This window comes from Oncorhynchus masou, chromosome 8 (genome assembly GCF_036934945.1).
Source record: "Oncorhynchus masou masou isolate Uvic2021 chromosome 8, UVic_Omas_1.1, whole genome shotgun sequence".
Lineage (NCBI taxonomy): Eukaryota > Metazoa > Chordata > Actinopteri > Salmoniformes > Salmonidae > Oncorhynchus > Oncorhynchus masou.
Genome location: NC_088219.1, coordinates 13,085,612 through 13,108,026, shown reverse-complemented (window position 1 = coordinate 13,108,026; position 22,415 = coordinate 13,085,612). Strand labels below are relative to the sequence as shown.

At 44.6% G+C, this 22,415-nt stretch overlaps 1 protein-coding gene across 7 annotated transcripts in view; it reads right to left on the bottom strand.

The window, feature by feature from the left end:
- LOC135544119 (dachshund homolog 2-like) overlaps nucleotides 1-18,749 on the bottom strand; it is a 295,810-nt gene extending 277,061 nt beyond the window's left edge. For all 7 annotated transcript variants that reach the window (XM_064971510.1, XM_064971511.1, XM_064971514.1 and 4 more), the window contains exon 1: nucleotides 18,144-18,749. In XM_064971510.1, the coding sequence (XP_064827582.1) occupies nucleotides 18,144-18,616 (473 nt within the window). In that variant the 5' untranslated portion in view covers nucleotides 18,617-18,749. The remainder of the gene's footprint in view (nucleotides 1-18,143) is intronic.
- Between the last annotated feature and the right edge of the window lie 3,666 nt (nucleotides 18,750-22,415).

Genomic DNA, 22,415 nt, shown 5'->3' with positions numbered 1-22,415 from the left:
GAGGCTGGGGGGAGGCAGTGGGGAGGCAGTGGGGAGGCTGGGGGAGGCAGTGGGGAGGCTGTGGGGAGGCTGGGGGAGGCAGTGGGGAGGCTGTGGGGAGGCTGGGGGGAGGCAGTGGGGAGGCTGTGGGGAGGCTGGGGGGAGGCAGTGGGGAGGCAGTGGGGAGGCTGGGGGGAGGCTGTGGGGAGGCAGTGGGGAGGCTGGGGGGAGGCAGTGGGGAGGCTGGGGGGAGGCTGAGGGGGGGCAGTGGGGAGGCAGTGGGGAGGCTGGGGGAGGCTGGGGGGCTTTCAGTCCTTATACCGTACATGGAACATTTTATACAGAGATCCTAATCAGTTTGTGAAGGGTACAGAACAGTTACAGAAGCATGGAGACATGCAGCAGAGTCAGACTCCTTCTAAATAAACCAGGAAGCAGAATGCAGCAGAGTCAGACTCATTCTAAATAAACCAGGAAGCAGAATGCAGCAGAGTCAGACTCATTCTAAATAAACCAGGAAGCAGAATGCAGCAGAGTCAGACTCATTCTAAATAAACCAGGAAGCAGAATGCAGCAGTCGAAACCAAGGAAGCTGAATGCAGCAGTCTAAACCAGGAAGCAGAATGCAGCAGAGTCTAAACCAGGAAGCAGAATGCAGCAGAGTCTAAACCAGGAAGCAGAATGCAGCAGAGTCTAAACCAGGAAGCAGTATTACTTATGATCAGGATGCAGGGATTGAGCTCTGGACGATTTCGGTGTGAATTATCTGGCCCAAATGTATTACTTGGGGCTCGAGCCAATTGGGGCTACTCTCTAGCAGATGATTACATGGGCTTCTTCATATAATTCATTTCATTATTTATTTTTCCATACTTTCTCATTGTTTCTCATTGTTTCTGTGATCAAAAAATACAATTAACATTGAAATGAAATTCTTGAATAGTCCTGTGTAGTATTTTAGTATTTTGATACTTTGTGCAAGGCAATTAATAAGCATTCAAAACTTTGTGGATGGAGCCTCCCGAGTGGCTCAGCGGTCTAAGACACTGCATTGCTACAGATGCTGGTACGAGACCTGTGCCGGCTGCGTCCGGGAGACACATGAGGGGACGCACAATTAGCCCAGCATCGTCCAAGTTGGGGGAGTGTTTGGGCGGCTGGGATGTCCTTGTCCCATCACGCTGTAGCGACTCCTGTGGCGGGCCAGGCGCGGGCCAGGCGCGGGCCCTGTAGCGACTCCTGTGGCGGGCCGGGCGCGGGCCAGGCGCGGGCCAGGCGTAATGCACGCTGACACGGCCACCAGGTGTATGGTGTTTCCTCCGACACTAAATGTGTTTTTGTATGTATAAAATGTATAATAGTCATATTTAAAATATTTGCAACGGGCCGCTTCTGGGGGAATTCCGGTAGATGGAGACGATGTACTTGAGCCGATTCTGGGCAGTTATTCATTATGATTCAGGGCAGAGTCCGACACCCAATTCCGGGCCGATTCAATCAGTTCCGGCCCCCAGGAAGAGGGCCACTTCTGGGGGCCGATTCCTCATTGCTAGCTTGGATGGTTCTTCTCGGCTCCACTCTGATCTGGAGCCATTTAAAACCTGAGAGGAGAGACCTGCCTCTGTCAAGGAGAGACAAGAGAGAGAGAGGCATGGTCACCTGTCCAGCTCTACAGAAAGGGAGTGTGTGTGTGTGAATCAACACCCTGCACCAATACATTCCTGGTAAGTAATTAAAAGCAGACTGGGCTTCGGCCCACGTTATCAACTCATCAAGTTCACTGTTCATCAGGATAACAGGCCCACATCTGCTGTCATTACAGGGCAGGAGATAAATCAATCCTCTAGCCTCCTGCTGTAAAGTCTCCTCCTCGCCGGGGCGCTGCCTTTTACAAATGCACCGCCTGATATATTTATATACCATTTATATACCACCGACACCCCTGACAGTCTATTTACTGTAGGCAAATGAAAACTCACACACTACCTTGTAATGGGAGAGAGGAACGAGAAAAAAAGCATGTTGTGAGTTGGTTCTGGGGAAGACGGATGATCTCAGTAAAAACACAGCCCTCCTTTAAGCCACCCATATAGACCCTTAAACACTCCTTTAAATAACATGGGGATGAATAAAAAACACATTGGACTCGGCCCAGTGATGTCTTTTGTAGGAGCTATAGGGTAGTCTGGCGTTTAATAGAAGTGAGTTTCTTGTTTGAGTGGGAGGTGGGTAGTGGGAGGTGGGAAGGAGTTGTGGTGCAATAAGTTCACCTTCACAGAGCAAAGATAAGATCTCTTCCTGCAATCACTTCAGTAGCTATAAGCCCTCAGTCACATTTCAGTCACGACACCGACAACAGCGGACATTGAACACAAAGACTACGGGGCATAATAAACAGACTTATCTCTCCTTCAAGGCACTAATGCTTCATTAGAGAAAACAGAGGAACGTTTTAGTCACGTTTTTGGATGATTAGTAGAAGGGTATCTGCCTCATAAGTTAACAAATCCAAAGCTGCGGTTGGTTTTGTTGTTGAAGCTGCTTGGATCCAGCCGGGCCGTCCCAGACAGGACACTCTCGGTGAGTAATTGGAGCCAGGCTCCTCTGGGTGGAAGGAGGATGATTCCCTTACGGATCCCACAAGAACATGAAAACTGGCAATGATGTCATCACATACCCAATGCTCCTCTTTAAGCTTTAACGCAGACCAGGAGGGGCACACTGAGCACATCTTTCACTCCTCCTCCTCCCTGCCTCACCTCCCTCGTTACCTTCCTCTTCTAGCCCCTGGCACTGCTTTCTCCACACCTGTGTGATTTGGTTGAAAATTAAAAGTGTTTGGGACCATGTTTGTCCATCAAGGTCTCCATTTCCTCCTAATTGGTATGTTTAGAAGTTCATGCACATATACTGTATGCAATGCATATAAACACACACACACACACGCACACACACACACACACACACACACACACACACATACACACAGTGCACATGCACAGGAAATGACTTCCTCTCTGAAGGTCACAGGTCAACATCTTAAACATTACACATCACATATGCTATCATGAGCAACATAATCCTGACAACACAACACCTATAAATAACCAGGATGAAAAGGGACAGGATGAGCCTGGCAGTTAGGATCACAATTCAGTCATCTTACCGAAATTCCGCTGCTATTTGAAAACTTTGTGGGGATCACAGGGGGGGGGGTGATCAGGGTCAGACTGCCAGTGTGTGTGGGAGGAGGGGATCAGGGCCAGACTGACAGTGTCGGGTGGTGGGGGGGGATCACGGCCAGACTGACAGTGTCCGTGTGAGGGGGGTGGGGATCACGGCCAGACTGACAGTGTCTGTGGGAGGGAGGGGGGGGATCAGGGAAAGACTGACAGTGTCTGTGTGAGGGGGGGTGGGGATCACGGCCAGACTGACAGTGTCTGTGGTGGGTGGGGATCAGGGCCAGACTGACAGTGTCTGTGGGAGGGGGTGGGGATCACGGCCAGACTGACAGTGTCTGTGGGAGGGAGGGGGGGATCAGGGAAAGACTGACAGTGTGTGTGGGAGGAGGGGATCAGGGCCAGACTGACAGTGTCGGTGGTGGTGGGGGGATCACGGCCAGACTGACAGTGTCCGTGTGAGGGGGTGGGGATCACGGCCAGACTGACAGTGTCTGTGGGAGGGAGGGGGGGATCAGGGAAAGACTGACAGTGTCTGTGTGAGGGGGGTGGGGATCACGGCCAGACTGACAGTGTCTGTGGTGGGTGGGGATCAGGGCCAGACTGACAGTGTCTGTGGGAGGGGGTGGGGATCACGGCCAGACTGACAGTGTCTGTGGGAGGGAGGGGGATCAGGGAAAGACTGACAGTGTCGGTGGTGGTGGGGGGGGATCACGGCCAGACTGACAGTGTCCGTGTGAGGGGGTGGGGATCACGGCCAGACTGACAGTGTCTGTGGGAGGGAGGGGGGATCAGGGAAAGACTGACAGTGTCTGTGTGAGGGGGGTGGGGATCACGGCCAGACTGACAGTGTCTGTGGTGGGTGGGGATCAGGGCCAGACTGACAGTGTCTGTGGGAGGGGGTGGGGATGGGGATCAGGGCCAGACTGACAGTGTCTGTGGGAGGGGGTTGGGGATCAGGGCCAAACTGACAGTGTCTGTGGGAGGGAGGGGGGGATCAGGGAAAGACTGACAGTGTCTGTGTGAGGGGGTGGGGATCACGGCCAGACTGACAGTGTCTGTGGTGGTGGGGGGGGGGGGTTCACGGCCAGACTGACAGTGTCCGTGTGAGGGGGGGTGGGGATCACGGCCAGACTGACAGTGTCTGTGGGAGGGTGAGGGATCAGGGCCAGACTGACAGTGTCTGTGGTAGGGGGGTGGGGATCTGTGAGGGGGGGGGGGGGGGGGGCGATCACGGCTGCTGCTCCTTTTTATTTTATTTTCTATTTAACCTTTATTTACCTAGGCAAGTCAGTTAAGAACAAATTCCTATTTACAATGACGGCCTACAACCCGGACGACACTGGGCTAATTGTGCGCCGCCTTATGGGATTCCCGATCACGACTGGTTGTGATACAGTCAGGAATCAAACCAGGGTGTCTGTAGTCTCTTCAGGTGACCCCGGCCATCACTAGTGACATTGAGCGCTGCAGTAGGCTAGGGGCTGCAGTAGGCTAGGGGCTGCAGTAAGCTACGGGGTGCAGTAAGCTACGGGGTGCAGTAGGCTAGGGCCAGAAGTAGGCTTGAAGCTGCAGTAGGCTAGGGGCTGCAGTAGGCTAGGGCTGCAGTAAGCTACGGCTGCAGTAAGCTATGGGCTGCAGTAGGCTAGGGCCAGATGTAGGCTAGGGGCTGCAGTAAGCTACGGGCTGCAGAAAGCTATGGGCTGCAGTAGGCTGGGGCCAGAAGTAGGCTAGAAGCTGCAGTAGTCTAGGGGCTGCAGTAGGCTAGGGACTGCAGTAAGCTACGGGCTGCAGTAGGCTAGGGCCAGAAGTAGGCTAGAAGCTGCAGTAGGCTATGGGCTGCAGTAAGCTAGGGGCTGAAGTATGCTATGGGCTGCAGTTGGCTAGGGGCTGCAGTAAGCTAGGGGTTGCAGTAGGCTCGGGGCTACAGTTAGCTAGGGATTGCAGTAGGCTAGGGGCTACAGTAAGCTAGGGGGCAGCAGTTGGCTGGAGGCAGCAGTAGGCTCTGGGCTACAGTACAGGCTGAAGTAGGATAGGGCTACAGTACAGGCTGCAGTAGGCTCTGGGCTACAGTACAGGCTGCAGTAGGCTCGGGGCTACAGTCGGCTAGGGGCTGCAGTAGGCTAGGGGTTGCAGTAGGCTAGGGGTTGCAGTAGGCTAGGGGCTACAGTACAGGCTAGGGGCTGTAGTACAGGCTGCAGTAGGATAGGGGCTACAGTAGGCTAGGGGCTGCAGTAGGCTAGGGGTTTCAGTAGGCTAGGTGTTGCAGTAGGCTAGGGGCTGCAGTAGGCTAGGGGCTGCAGTAGGCTAGGGGCTACAGTACAAGCGACAGTAGGCTCGGGGCTTCAGTACAGGCTCTGGGCTACAGTACAGGCTGAAGTAGGATAGGGCTACAGTACAGGCTGCAGTAGGCTCGGGGCTACAGTAGGCCAAGGGCTGCAGTAGGCTAGGGGTTGCAGTAGGCTAGGGGTTGCAGTAGGCTAGGGGCTACAGTACAGGCTAGGGGCTGTAGTACAGGCTGCAGTAGACTCGGGGCTACAGTCGGCCAAGGGCTGCAGTAGGCTAGGGGTTGCAGTAGGCTAGGGGTTGCAGTAGGCTCGGGGCTACAGAATAGGCTAGGGGCTGCAGTACAAGCTGCAGTACGGGAGGTAGAGCCCTTGGTTATTGCCTCCAGATGTCAGAGATTCAGGAGACAAACACAGATCGCAGAGGGAGGCACAGGCCTTTTGTTTAGGATGGTCTGTTTTTTATATGGAACAGAGAGAGAGTTTGGGCTCTGGGCTGTCCTGTCCTCAGTCTGCATGGGTGCCTTATTACTGTAGCCTCCCCTCATCCAGAGTCAGCACGGAAGGAAAAAAGAGCACACACTGCTAAACACATCATAAAATATTCATCTGTGTAATTGGGACGCTAATTCACATTTCTTCAACTGCATTGAGTTCCAAGAGCAGAGCACTGCACGTCTATGTCTGTCTGCGCCCACACCACCACATCCAACAGCTCCATGTCAAAACAAATCATCTGAGCAGCAACACAATTAATCAAAACTGCAACTGCAAAAAAATAAGATTAAGGGACTTAAGTATCAAGCTTGTATAGTGTCTTACAAAACTTCACTAATGAGCCCACAACTAGAGAGGGACAAAAAAAAGAGAGAGAGAGAGAGAGAGAGAGAGAGAGAGAGAGATAGAGACAGAGAGACAGAGAGAGACAGAGAGAGAGAGAGAGATACAGAGAGAGGGAGAAACAGAGAGAGAGAGAGAGAGAGAGAGAGAGGGAGAAAGAGAGAGAGAGAGGGAGAAAGAGAGAGAGAGAGGGAGAAAGAGAGGGAGAGAGAGAGAGAGAGAAACAGAGAAAGAGAGAGAGAGAGAGAGAGAGAGATAAACAGAGAGAGAGAGAGAGAGAGGGAGAGAGAGGGAGAGAGAGAGAGAGGGGAGAGAGAGAGAGAGAAACAGAGAGAGAGAGAGTAACAGAGAGAGAGAGAGAGAGAGAGAAACAGGGAGAGAGAGAGAGAAACAGAGAGAGAGCGAGAGAAACAGAGAGAGAGAGAGAGAGAGAGAGAGAGAGAGAGAGAGAGAGAGAGAGAGGATAGGAAAACACCAGCTATTCTGGTACAAACTACTGTGTAGATTTTAATGTCACATTCAATTTTCTGCTCCCTGCTTCTCCCATATCCCCATCCAAAAACAACTATTTAATGCATCACTCCTAATTAGATGATTAGTGCTTGGAAGGGCAGGAGATGAGTCATTTGCATAATTCAATCATAAAAGTTAGAGATACATATTTCTATGTTCGTTTGTACAATTATCTGGGTTGTCCTGGGGCTGTGATATTAATGTGATTAAACAATACTCCTGGAGCCTAGTGTCCTCCGTTAAAGCACTGCTCGAGGCAAACCCAAAATGAATGTTAGGAGACAATTCATTTGACTCTACATGACTGTAATAAATATAGCCCCGCTGCAGATGTGTCATTAAGCCCAGGAAGAAGATCTTCCCAAAGTCAAGATGACACCAGTGACTCTGGCTTTGTCTGGTCTCCTACATCACGAAGAGACGGTGGATGTCATTTCTACCCCAGCGAGAGACGACAGGCTTCTTCCATCTGTCACATTCACCCCCCCCCATAACGTATGCCGCACATAACATAAACATTTTGTAGGCCCGTCATTGTATATAAGAATTTGTTCTTAACTGAATTGCCTAGTTACATTACAAACACACACACATAAACACATCGGTCAAAAGACAAATCTCTCACATATCTCTCACATATCGGCGGCAGTGTAGCCTAGTGGTTAGAGCGTTGGACTAGTAACCAGAAGGTTGCAAGTTTAAACCCCCCCGAGCTGACAAGGTACAAATCTGTCGTTCTGCCCCTGAACAGGGAGTTAACCCACTGTTCCTAGGCCATCATTGAAAATAAGAATTTGTTCTTAACTGACTTGCCTAGTTAAATAAAGGTAAAAAATAAAATATTGCTCACATATCTATAACATGCATCTCACATCAAGTCCTCACACATGCAGACGCTCTCTGCTCTCCGCCGTCCTAAACGGCAGTCTCAGGCTCAATTCACTTCCACACATTCACACTCTATTTACTGTGTAAAATGATGAACTGAATAATATAACTATTACATTCATGAACAATGAAGTGGGAGAAAAAATATTATGAGTGACAGCTCATGATTATGACACTTTACTGAAATAAATGTGCACGAGGTCCACGGAGTCCATAGAAGCATATTTCAAATCCCTAATTGACCACATCTTTGCTTTGCCTCCAATTCATTGGTTATGTATGGGACTAGTTATGGGACTAGTTATGGGATTAGTTAGGGGACTAGTTATTACAGGGCTGTGGCTTGGAACAGGCACTCCACAACATTCATGACATATTGTATGGCCACAGGTTGTTTTATAAAACTTTGGAAGTGTTCTCTCAGACACACGACACATAAACACACACACGACACATAAACACACACACACACACACATAAACACACACACACACACATAAACACACACACACATGAACACACACACATAAACACACACACACATAAACACACATACACACACACACACACACATAAACACACACACACATAAACACACACACACACACATAAACACACACACACACATGTCGAGGGGCAAGCTAACCCCAGTCATAAAAATATCAAAGTATTTCAACCTTTGCTTTTCCAATGGAGTGCTATAAATCTCACATGGGGAAAGGTTGGGATGTTACAACTTACACAGAAAAGTACTTTAAGGAAATGGGGGAAAGTCAGACTAAATTATTTTCTCAATTTACCCAATAATAATGATCATATTTATTTAATGATTACATTTATTACTTAATAATAATGATCATAGTTATTTAATGATTACATGTATTACCCAATAATAATGATCATTGTTATTTAATGATTACATTTACTACCCAATAATAATGATCATAATTATTTAATGATTACATTTATTACCCAATAATAATGATCATTGTTATTTCATGATTACATTTATTACCCAATAATAATGATCATATTTCTTTAATTGCTTTAAATTACCTAAAAAATATATACTAATTAAAATGGGTGCCAGAAAGTTGAAGCATGTCTTCACAGACACAATTTATATTTTAAACTGAATAATTTAATTATTACGATTACTGTATATTAGTCAAATAGGGGACTACAAGGAAGCCTTGCAGCCAAACCATTACACAGTGAATCCATTTTACCTCTCATCTGGACTAATGTGTGTGTGCTGCTGTAACAGTAGGTTCATTAGGCACCGGCCAGCTGGATGACACCATCACAGCCTGCACCGGGCAGCTTGCTGACACCACCGCAGCCTGCACCAGGCAGCTGACTGACACCATCACAGCCTGCACCGGGCAGCTGGATGAGACCACCGCAGCCTGCACCAGGCAGCTTGCTGACACCACCGCAGCCTGCACCAGGCAGCTTGCTGACACCACCGCAGCCTGCACCGGGCAGCTTGCTGACACCATCATAGCCTGCACCGGGCAGCTGGCTGACACCACCGCAGCCTGCACCAGGCAGCTTGCTGACACCACCGCAGCCTGCACCAGGCAGCTTGCTGACACCACCACAGCCTGCACCGGGCAGCTTGCTGACACCACCGCAGCCTGCACCGGGCAGCTGGCTGACACCACCGCAGCCTGCACCGGGCAGCTGGCTGACACCACCGCAGCCTGCACCGGGCAGCTTGCTGACACCACCGCAGCCTGCACCGGGCAGCTTGCTGACACCACCGCAGCCTGCACCGGGCAGCTTGCTGACACCACCGCAGCCTGCACCAGGCAGCTGACTGACACCACCGCAGCCTGCACCGGGCAGCTTGCTGACACCACCGCAGCCTGCACCGTGCAGCTGACTGACACCACCGCAGCCTGCACCGTGCAGCTGACTGACACATGGGTCGTTCCACCTCAAAAAGTACAAGAAAGAGGATTTAGACACCCACCATCTCAGATTGTTCTGAAATCATTGATGTAGGTAGTAACAGATACGATTAGTATTCCTGAGGAAAATCATTTTTAAATATAAGTTGATCTCTAAGAAATTAAGCTTATTGATTTGCAATTTGAATTGATAGAACTCAAATAGTATTCAATAAACATAGTGCGCAACATCCGATTGTGACCAAACTACTTCCTACCAAAGAGTAAGACACAACGAATCCCAAAAAATGGACAAAAGCCACCCACGGACCGCCATGTTAATCCAACCCTAACAACCGATACAGACTATCAGTTCTCTATGTTTGACAAGTAGTATGAACATGTGGCTATTCACTGTGAATTTGGAGATGTATTTTTCCCCGTTCAGAGAAATTTGTTTGTATTATTTACCATAAAGCCACACTCTTTTATCCATTTTAATGGTGTCTTTTGTTTATTAAATAGATCACAGCATTTCCTTTGCAACTTTGGGTAGAAAACCTAGAGATTTGGCTCATTGCTGGATCGAATCCCTGAGCTGACAAGGTAAAAATCTGTTGCTCTGCCCCTGAGCAAGGCAGTTAACCCACTGTTCCCCAGGCACCAAAGACGTGGATGTGGATTATGGCAGCGACCCGCACCTCTCTGATTCAGAGGGGTTGAGTTAAATGCAGAAGACGCATTTCAGTTGAAGGCATTCAGTTGTACAACTGACTAGGTATCCCCCATCCCCCTTTACTTTCATTATGAATATAAACTATGTGGTCATCCTCACAACTAAACAATTCAGTTTGTCTCTTAGCAAGCTAATGCTTCAGCCCAACTCTCATTGAAAAGTCCAACAAGTGGCAGCTCTCTGAGAGGGCAATCCCTACGGTGCAATTCCAATATGAAGATTTTTCCTACAAGCCCAAAACTTTGATGGAGAAATGGGCTAGCTAGGGACAAAAATGTGGTGACAACCCTTATAGAACCCAATACCATTACCTTTGCAAAAAAAAGGTGTTCCTAATGTTTGGTACACTCAGTGTATATGGTATATGTTTGGGACTTTTACCATTGAAGACCATTAGAGACCATAACATTGAAACCAATAGAACTGCTGTAGATAAATTGTTTGCTTGTTCACCAGGAATGGTCTAACAGTAACTAATCCAGACCTTTTTGAAGGGAATAATCCACTCACAAGGGGTCAATTTCTTGGACACAGATTAATCTTAAAAGAAGGTCAAATTTAATTGCTTTCATGGAGGACTGGTCTCAATTGTGAAGACGACCACACAATGTATTTTCATCACAAGCCAAATCTATTGGTTTTCTACCCAAAATTGCAAAGGGAATGTTGTGATCTATTTACTATACACAAGAGACCAGCAAATTTTGAAAAAAAAAGAGTGTGGAGGTATAGCAGGAACATTAGCATCTAGTGGTCAGAATCTGGTACTTTCTTACCACTTTATGGTAAATAATGCAAGATACTCCAATGACTAAATTCTCTAAACAGAGGAAAAAACTATCAACAGATTCACTGGGAATATATGACATAGTATGGAGAAGCAATACTCCAAGCCACAGCTTTATACAGTGCCTTGCGAAAGTATTCGGCCCCCTTGAACTTTGCGACCTTTTGCCACATTTCAGGCTTCAAACATAAAGATATAAAACTGTATTTTTTTGTGAAGAATCAACAACAAGTGGGACACAATCATGAAGTGGAACGACATTTATTGGATATTTCAAACTTTTTTAACAAATCAAAAACTGAAAAATTGGGCGTGCAAAATTATTCAGCCGCTTTACTTTCAGTGCAGCAAACTCTCTCCAGAAGTTCAGTGAGGATCTCTGAATGATCCAATGTTGACCTAAATGACTAATGATGATAAATACAATCCACCTGTGTGTAATCAAGTCTCCGTATAAATGCACCTGCACTGTGATAGTCTCAGAGGTCCGTTAAAAGCGCAGAGAGCCTCATGAAGAACAAGGAACACACCAGGCAGGTCCGAGATACTGTTGTGAAGAAGTTTAAAGCCGGATTTGGATACAAAAAGATTTCCCAAGCTTTAAACGTCCCAAGGAGCACTGTGCAAGCGATAATATTGAAATGGAAGGAGTATCAGACCACTGCAAATCTACCAAGACCTGGCCGTCCCTCTAAACTTTCAGCTCATACAAAGAGAAGACTGATCAGAGATGCAGCCAAGAGGCCCATGATCACTCTGGATGAACTGCAGAGATCTACAGCTGAGGTGGGAGACTCTGTCCATAGGACAACAATCAGTCGTATATTGCACAAATCTGGCCTTTATGGAAGAGTGGCAAGAAGAAAGCCATTTCTTAAAGATATCCATAAAAAGTGTTGTTTAAAGTTTGCCACAAGCCACCTGGGAGTCACACCAAACATGTGGAAGAAGGTGCTCTGGTCAGATGAAACCAAAATTGAACTTTTTGGCAACAATGCAAAACGTTATGTTTGGCGTAAAAGCAACACAGCTCATCACCCTGAACACACCATACCCACTGTCAAACATGGTGGTGGCAGCATCATGGTTTGGGCCTGCTTTTCTTCAGCAGGGACAGGGAAGATGGTTAAAATTGATGGGAAGATGGATGGAGCCAAATACAGGACCATTCTGGAAGAAAACCTGATGGAGTCTGCAAAAGACCTGAGACTGGGACGGAGATTTGTCTTCCAACAAGACAATGATCCAAAACATAAAGCAAAATCTCCAATGGAATGGTTCAAAAATAAACATATCCAGGTGTTAGAATGGCCAAGTCAAAGTCCAGACCTGAATCCAATCGAGAATCTGTGGAAAGAACTGAAAACTGCTGTTCACAAATGCTCTCCATCCAACCTCACTGAGCTCGAGCTGTTTTGCAAGGAGGAATGGGAAAGAAATTCAGTCTCTCGATGTGCAAAACTGATAGAGACATACCCCAAGCGGCTTACAGCTGTAATCGCAGCAAAAGGTGGCGCTACAAAGTATTAACTTAAGGGGGCTGAATAATTTTGCACGCCCAATTTTTCAGTTTTTTATTTGTTAAAAAAGTTTGAAATATCCAATCAATGTCGTTCCACTTCATGATTGTGTCCCACTTGTTGTTGATTCTTCACAAAAAATACAGTTTTATATCTTTATGTTTGAAGCCTGAAATGTGGCAAAAGGTTGCAAAGTTCAAGGGGGCCGAATACTTTCGCAAGGCACTGTACTACTTGTCAAACATAGAGAACTGATACTGTATACTGGTAGTTGGGGTTGGCATGGGGTGTGGGGGATCCATTTTTGGCGGGATTCCTCATGTCTTACTCATTGGTAAGGAAGACGTTTGGTTCAAATCGGATGTTGGTTATTATATTTATTGAATATTATCTGAATCCTATAAATTAAAATGGCCAATTTGGGTACAATCAATCAGCTAATTTTCTTTCCGATCAAATTACATTTCAACAAAATAACGTTTCAGGAATGGCAATTTGACCTGTTTCTAACTACATAAACGATTTCATAACCAACTGAGATGGTGGGCGTCATGATATGGAACAACAACCATGAAACACATGAAAAACAACCATGAACACAGACACATGCATGCATGAGCAGGAGAGAGCCATGCACAGAGGGCCATGCTTAAATGCCATCTAAACAGAAAAACAAAAAGCACTCCTTCACTATTTAATGAGGCTGATCTCTCCAGAGCTTCGACCGTGCTTGGTGCAACTCTTCACATCAAGTGGGGTTAATTTATTATTTAAAGTAGAAAAGGGCATTGGGAGCAGATATGTAATAAAATCAAGCTGAAGAAGAAGCCAGTGTATAATTGATGGTTGACATTAAGGAGCAGTGGAGGTTCTAGACAGAGTGACACGCTCCCTGCTGATTGGAGGAGATTGGAGGAGACAGGGGTGTGTCTTGGGTGGCGTGCTCAACCGGGTGTATCGCTGCCCAAGGCTAGGCTACAGGCAGGGAGCTGGCCATATGGAGCAGTTAGACTGGCCAACACACACTGACAACCAACGCCACCTCTATACACACACACACAGCAAAAAAATGAACCTGTTACTGTAGCAGATACTGTACATCAGTCATCAATTCCATGTGTCTCTGATTTCACCCCGACATCACTGGGGTATTCTCTATTAACATTCAATATGGGACACTCTGTGGAGGCCACAGGACAAGGGATCACCACACAAACACAAGCGAAGGAAAGGATAGTGGTTTGGCCAATGTCCCCATCCACCATAAATCTAACAAAACATTTCCAGAACCTCACATTTACCCACATATTATAATCAAGCAGAAAATCTGGATCCTTTTTTTTTTGGAAACCTTAAGTGGTGTTAAAATGTGCAGCTGGAATTTTTCATCCTGGAGAATTAAAGCAAGCCTTTATAGATGAATGACTTAAAATAAGGAAAGAAGAAGCTTATTCTGTTAGGCTTTCTAAAAACTCACAAGGTTATCATTAATTATGATTAAGTTCAATTTCCATTGATTTCTAACCAAAATGTCTGATTAGGAGTGATGTGGGTTATGGCTCATTGAGCCTCAAGGAACCTGTTACATCTCGTTTAGAAGACTAATGTTTAAAGGCCTCACTGATCTCCTCAACAAGCTATCTCCAAGAACTCTCTGGTCTCTTCAGTCAGCAGCAGTTTTTTTGTCTCTCGTGGTCATCTGCTTTCGGTGAATGGTTAAATGGTTAATCCAATACACCTTTGAGGGAAGAAACACGAGGAGAGTGGAAAAACAGCACAGATGTTCATCTCTAATGTCATTTCCATTACATTTCCTAAGTGCAGTCCCCAAGTGCAAACTAGGTTAGCTTTATGTTTAGCTTGCAAATTATTTTTAATAAATAATGAATGCAATAAAAACATGGAGATCAATCGCGAGCTGAGATATCATAAAAGGAGCCCTAAGTGCCGCCTATGTTTGCTGCTTTGGACATTTTCCCGTTTTCAAATTGTCCTTGTCAGTGCTAAAGGTTTTGTGGAGATGTTTTGATTTCTTGATGACTCTATCCACTATTCCAGTTTACAGGCTTCCTGCGTCTACTGAGAGATATGCACTGCGTCCATGAAGAGATATCCACACGTTTTCTTTCCCTCGCTTTCATTCTCTCCAGTCACTTCCTCAAATAAAAGGGGGGGGGGGGAAGGCTGTTTTCACTCATTAGTTACAACCATCTGGTGATGGGATGGTGGCTGATGTTTAAATCTGACTATAAAAACAGCGCTCAGATGGGCGCGCGCAGGCAGGTGAGCTGTAAAGCACGGAGGCCAAGGTGCAAATTCAATTCTCTTGCCACCCATACTGTATTACTCAGGCAATTTCATTACGCATCAGTGGCTGCAATCTTTGTGAAGTGAGCAGCACATAGCCTACACTATAACCTTCAACATTGCAGTGAATGATGTATTATAGTAACCAGTTCACTTCTAATACACATATAGAATCTCTCTCTCCTAGGGTACATTTGACAAGTGCAACAGATCAAAGTCAAACGTAATATTAGATCCAGGGATTGTAAAATCAGGGAGGAGAGGCTGAAAGGTTAATGACCGAATCTTGCCCAAACTGACCATCTGGACATGAAATACTAACATATTCCTGCCTCCCTCTCTCTCCCACCATACTTCTGCTTCACCCTCTCTCTCAGTGTTTGCTGTGTAAAATATAATCGATATTCCTCTCCAAACATAACCCCAAAGCAGATTATCTTCAATTGAAAGTGTGTCTGTCTGTGTGTGTGTGTGTGTGTGTGTGTGTGTGTGTGTGTGTGTGTGTGTGTGTGTGTGTGTGTGTGTGTGTCACAAGAGTCGTCTAGCTCGTGTTGAGGACATATTTAATGCATCGTTGTATCCTCTCCATGTGCTCCCTTGTCATTTTCACACCAAACTCACCAACAAGAGATACAATAATCTTGATCCCCTTTCCGACAGCCGGATGTTTAATTGAATGTTATATTAGGTAAGACAGACGTTTTAAAATATTTCTACTTTTTTGCAAATATTGATGTAGTTCACTTGAACGCTGTATAAAGTGAAAGACTGAATACTGAAACCTTGGAAATGTCTTGTAATGAAAGTTAACTAAAATAAAATAAAAATAGCGGTCAAAATACAGCCTTACGCTTACTTCTGCGGCACAATTGTCCACTTTATCTGTAATCAATACACCAATCCCATCAAAATATATCAGACTCAGTTTGACAACACATGCATAATCCGTTAATGCGTCAGAGATGGAAAGGTATTTGATTTCAAATAGATGGTCAAGATGCCATATGAAAAATGTTTGATGTTGGCAAATTGCGAAATAAAGACAAAAAGTTTAGCATAAAGTACTTAATTTTTTGTTGACGCATAATTAATTAAGACTAAATTAAATTATGTGGTCAGAAATAAAATGTGTTAAAAGGTCTTATATGCTGTGATTTCCGGAGTGAATAACTTCAGTGCGTGTGTTGTGACAGCGGGACACACAACATGAAAACTTTTCTACAAATAAATTTCTCTTTTGGTTTCACAACTATTATTACAATCATCATCATCATCATCATTACATCTCTATTGATTAAATTGGAATTTATAATCATCATCCATGTCTTGTCTTAATCTACATGATATAACAGCAACCCTGATGCGCATTCGTGGGTTCAGCATCTATTCAAGGTAACTTTTTGTTATGTTTATTTTCACATGTGAAAATCCTGTCTTTGTATTGAATTACCAGCCTCCTCTTTTGTGGAGAATAATCAGCATGGCTTATTGTCGAAGTAGCCGGGGGAGCTGCTGGAGAATAAAAGTTGCAATTACGTACAACGAGACAAGAGGGAAAAAACGTTGAGGTTCGGAATGCTAAAGCTCTTGGGAAAAGAGGGCACTGGTCTGTTTAGAGTTATTTTCCTCATCTGACATTGTATGGGAACACTAATGCATCTGTCATGATAACAAGCTAAGAATAACACCTGGACATCAAACCGAGCAGAGAATCCATCCGAGGTGGTTCATTCAGAACTGTCTCATTGATTTATTAAACACACAAGCAACATCTGCAGCGCACAGCCAGCACCGTACACGGGTTGAAGATCAACTCGAGGGGAAAGGGAGAGGAGAGGTCCCACTGGGCACACACTGGTTGAATAAATGTTGTTTCCAAGTAATTTTAATGAAATTATGTTGAACCAACGTGGAATAGACGTTGAATTGAAGTCTGTGCTCAGTGGCATTAGTAAAAAATAAAAATAAAATATATATTTTTTTTACGTGGTTTGTCCTGCTTTAACTGCCACGCAATTACTTAGTGACAGAAAATGCAACCAAATGTCCACAAATGTAGCCTCATTAAGTGAAATCCACATCTAAAACTTCTCTCATCCTTACTTTGAATTATATTTTCTCACTGGTAGAATCGAATGGATTCTATACAGAGACACAACGGTCTGTTTAATTTAGTCATGTAGCAAAAGAGAGGTGGACTTACATGTTTGCCTGCTCATTACAATAATATAGATTTATGGGATTTATATCAAATTACACTCAGGTAGACTTGAGGAACTTAAATGAAGAAACTTAAACTTCATATACCACAACCTGCTATATTGCTCCTGAATGATGCCGGAATGGCATAGTGGTTAATAGTGAGACGTGCTTTATTAACAAACCAAAAAGAACACAATTCTTCTGAGTGAAAGTCCTAATAAATATTCGAAATGAACAATCAAGCAGTAAGCTTAGTGTTGTCATGTTTATTATAGTGTTGTGATCTGAATATTAATTAGGCTTTATGGGAAAAGTATGTTGCATCACATTAAAGGTCAATCATGTGAACGTCAAAATGAAAAAGGTGCTATTTGATTAAAAGTTATTTTCCTCATTGCCAACATATTGTAAGTATGTGGGAAAACGATCTAGAGCTTTGATACACGACGAAACAACGAGCTGTAGCTATAGGGGGGATTGCTTAAAGGTGATTGCTTATAAGTTATGAATAACTCAACTACTTCCCTCATACATTGCTGTCTATAAAATGAACCATTGTAGCCTCTATTCAGATAGAACTAGAGTGTGTGTGTTCAAGAGAGACAGAGAGAGTGAAGCGTACAGACGTCAATGATTGAATTAACTGTCCACAATGCTTTAATGTTAATTCATAATATGGTAGCCGAGCATCATTTTGCTCATGCTTGTATTATTTATTTCAGCAATGGTAACTGAAAGACACAGTGTAGCCTAATGCAGCGTTTGCTACACATTTTGATTAACTTGCTGTTTGGGGTTTTAGGCTGGGTTTCTGTACAGCACTTTGAGATATCAGCTGATGTACGAAGGGCTATAAAAATACATTTGATTTGATTTGATTAACCTCAGTTGGTGCATCTACAAAAAAAGTTAGTTGAAAACTTTTAGTTCATTGCCCCGTCTCTGCTCTGCTTTTGGGGCATCGCAGTGGGGCTGCATATGAAACATGGTAAGAAGGAAACATGCAACTAACCTGGCATTGGTGCAGTCGTTGTACAGCGCTTCGAAGTCCTTGCGGGTGATGAGTTTGCAGCGATTCACCCCGGGCTGAATAGCCCCAAGCCCCCGCAGAACTCGGACCTGTTCCACCGTGCACACGACGGGGCATATATCCAGCCGCTTCAGCTTGGTGTAGACGGTGTGCAGCCCTCCCACCAGATGTTTCAGGAAGAGGTCGAAGACCTGCGGCAGGCAGATGAGTTCTTGACCGTCCACGTTGAACGAGGCGACCCTGACCCCGTGCACCTCAACCATTTTGCACTCGTTATTGCCGCTTGTGCCGTTTCCATTTCCACCGCCTCCTCCGCTGATGAAAGAGTTGATCATGCTGCTTGTCAGTCTCGGGGACTCGGCTGGGCTTGTATACAGCGGATCGGAGCGAAATAAGCTGCCAGACTCCAGAGTAGAGGTTTGGGAAAGCACCGGCGGAGTTGCTGACACGGCCATAGTTTCTGAAGTTTCTTCCTGTCTCACCCTTTGCGTTTTTTTTCTTCTCGATCACTATTTTTTTCTCTTGATGTTTCACATGTACTGTCGCTCACCTCGGATAATCGGCAACCGGCAACTACCTATCTCACAAGTGCCGTGGCTAGAATGAGAACCATCCGATTCCGTTTCAATTAGCCAGCCCACTGAGAACTGGATTGGCAGCTCCCACCACCAACGAGGAGCTTAGCAGTTTACGCGCGAGCATCCTATTGGCCCTTTAAGCATGAATGGCAGGGCTCCTAGTTAGAGGGGCGAGTTTCTGTTGACAGCTACTCCGCTACTGGATAATAACCTTTTTACAGACTGTTAGCGCTCATTTGAAACCATTAAGACCTGAATTAAAAACAGTATTCTTATTGTTACAAATAATAAAACATGTGACGTTTGTTATTGTAATGTTATTACATTGCTATTGTATTATAATACATGTAGACCCATTGCATCAGGCATATAGCCTAATAAATGATTCGGTTTTTAGGTGTTTAGGTTATATTGATTCGCATCAAAGAAAAGAAGTGAAAGACAAAACAGTATAGATAATAAAAACCAGTACAGGTGAGGTTGGAAGCCCAAAAGGGCTTATATGAAAACAACACCAAAAATATAAGTACAATATTTTTTGGGGTTCAATCAGTTAAACAGCATGTTAATTATAATTGTACATGATATACTCAGTATACAAGAAAAAACATGTTTGAACACGTGTGTGTGAGTGTGTGTGTGAGTGTGAGAGAGGCTACATGGAAGGGATTATTGTGTAGTTTGGTTCATCAAGCTGACACCCAGTCGTCGCTAGAAGTCATTGAGGGATGATGAGATTTTGGCAATGCGAAGACAAGAATTCCAGAGTATGTTTCCTCTGTATCTGATAGAGAATCTGATAGATTATTAGGATCATTACTTTGATTAGCCTTATAGCCATAATAATTACGATTATTGTAATAATAGTTGTTGATATTGTTATTGTGGGTTACCCCTGCTACTATAATAGGCATACCAAGGCCAATATCATGAGCTCTGAGAGGCAGTAATTATGTTTGTGATTGCCTGCTGGTTGAAGACAGAGACATACATACAGTATTATGGCTCTGGTTGAAAATCTATTCTGGTTACTCACAATTACTGCAGAACGTTTATCAGACCCAACGCGAATAGACCTGATCATAAAAATTAAAAAAAGGAACCCGGACTCGAGGGGACCCGAGAAAAATCAGACCCGAACCCGAATGGAACCAAGGACAACTTGACCTAGACCCGACCCACACCCTTACATGTCTGGGTCTAGACCCGACCCACACCCTTACATGTCTGGGTCTAGACCCGACCCACACCCTTACATGTCTGTGTCTAGACCCGACCCACACCCTTACATGTCTGGGTCTAGTCCCGACCCACACCCTTACATGTCTGGGTCTAGACCCAACCTACACCCTTACATGTCTGGGTCTAGACCCGACCCACACCCTTACATGTCTGGGTCTAGACCTGATTGGACCCAAGTGACAAAAAAATACAAATATTTGTTAATCAGACAAGTTGCTCTTCTGTTTAACAAATAGGTCTATATGTGTTGGCTAGGACTTCTATAAGTCAATACATTCACCTTATTAGCATAAAATAAATATGCTATAGGCTATGTAGAGCCGTGGTCGGGTCCATTCAGGTCCACTTGGGTCTATCAGCAGTAGTTAAATAGACCAGAGTCCTGATCCAGACCCGAGGGACAAGTTCACATTTCAGACCCGGGTAGATCGGTTTAACCCAGACCCGTGAAGACCTCTAATCTGGGGCACTAAACTCAAAATACATAAACTCCCATGCAGAGAAATGGACAAGTTGACAAATTCACATATATCTTCATGTTAATTTATTTCATCAATTTGAAACAGTCTATGACAACTTTGGTAAATATATATATTTTTTAAAGCATTTACTCACGTATCAATAAGCTATTATTTAGTGGTTTGTCAGCCTGGAAGGTGTTAAATCTATAGCACCAGTAGTGCGTTTCAAGTTGTCACTTCCTGTGTACATGTCTTTGCCTATGGAGCCCCAGTGTGGTTTCAAACAGTGATCCCATTCTGATAACAGTAGCAAACAGATGCCTCTCCAGAGGCCCTCACTGCAGTCCTGCCTAGGCTGCGTTAACGACGCAGGTTATCGACATGACTGCCACAAACCAGAGGAGCAGGGGAGATATTGCATAAAGCAAGAACATTATTAGTTTATAGTGCCCTGGTCAGATTGTTGCCAGTAAAAGGGGGGAAAAATGGTTACTTAACAGAGCTAGATGGACCAATACATTGCATTTGTGTTTGAACCCAACACAGACTACGTGTGGTAGGACAAACATTTCCTTGTCATCTGAAAAGAGGTCATTTAAATCACTTCTACAGGATTCAAAAGAGTCAAAGGTCAACTTGCTGGTTTTGCAGACACAGTAAACGGCTGGCTATCCGTGACGTGTATGAACCTCAATCAGTTGTCTTCTGCCGCACATGTTCTTTCCTTGCCACCTCCCCTCGATAATCATCACCAGAGACCATGCTGACATGTTTGTTTCATATTAAGCTACAGTAAAAGTATTTTTGTTGGACCTCACTAATGCAGGACATGTTAGAAATAATTAATGCATTTGCACACCTGCCAGCATTTTCAGGCAGATGGCACTATTTCAAATGAAAATCTTCATATTGGTTAAAAAAAAGTCTGAAAAATGAATACAGGAATAATATTTAACCTTTGGGCTATTCTAGTAGAGAAGATTAATATTGTAATGAGTGCTTAAATGCCATGCAAATTTTTTGCAAGTACCTGGTTAAATTAAAAAGCTAGGTGGCAATCTGGAAATTAGATACATATTTTACCTGGGTTTCAATTGCACCTTGCTCCTTCATCTTCGATGTAATCTTAATGATTGCCTGATTAGCATAGCCAGCCAGCTGGCAAAGCTACTGGCTCCAGCCTCAACACTCCCCCAGCAGCGGGTGAATGTCTCCCCCTTTACACAAAGCGACAACTCATTCCTCATAGAGTAAATGTATATAATGATGCCCTCCCACCGTCTCAGCACACAGTGATGGACTGCTTCCATGGGAACATTGTACAGAGTAATCTCCTCTTTTTAAGGACATTTTCTCAAACTGGTTGAAGAGCACTTCCTGTTTTCAGATTTTCAGTAGATCTTACACTGAACAGACTGGGGAGATATTTTGAAAGATAATATATTCTTATACCAATCGTCATTCTGTAAACGTGTTAAATCCTACATTTTACTATATTTGGACTTTACATTGGATTAGATTAGCTAAATTAGCATTGCTAAATGCAATGTAACTACACTGACAATACACTTAAATTAATGTGAGAGAAAAAAATCCTGAATCCCTAAAGTTCCTTCAGTGGATGACACCTGTACTTGGTTGCCAAACGGAGAGTACTGTACATACATTCCTGTATGCTTGCCATCATCACTTATGCATCATTCAGACTGTAGACCGAAAGTGTTGGTGTGAAAGACAGGACATGGTGAGGTTGCAATGGGGAAAAGGAGCGAGAGAGAGAGAGAGAGTATGTCTGCCTCATCTCAATTTTGACTCCTTCTCTTTATAGAGTTATTGTAATGTGAAACATTGCAGTGAGGCCAGATGCAGAACAGAATCTCCCTTCAGAATAATGAAATGTTTTTTATTAATGCAAGCATCACACAAATCAATAACAACAATATATTACTGGTAATTGTAATTTTATGTTGTTT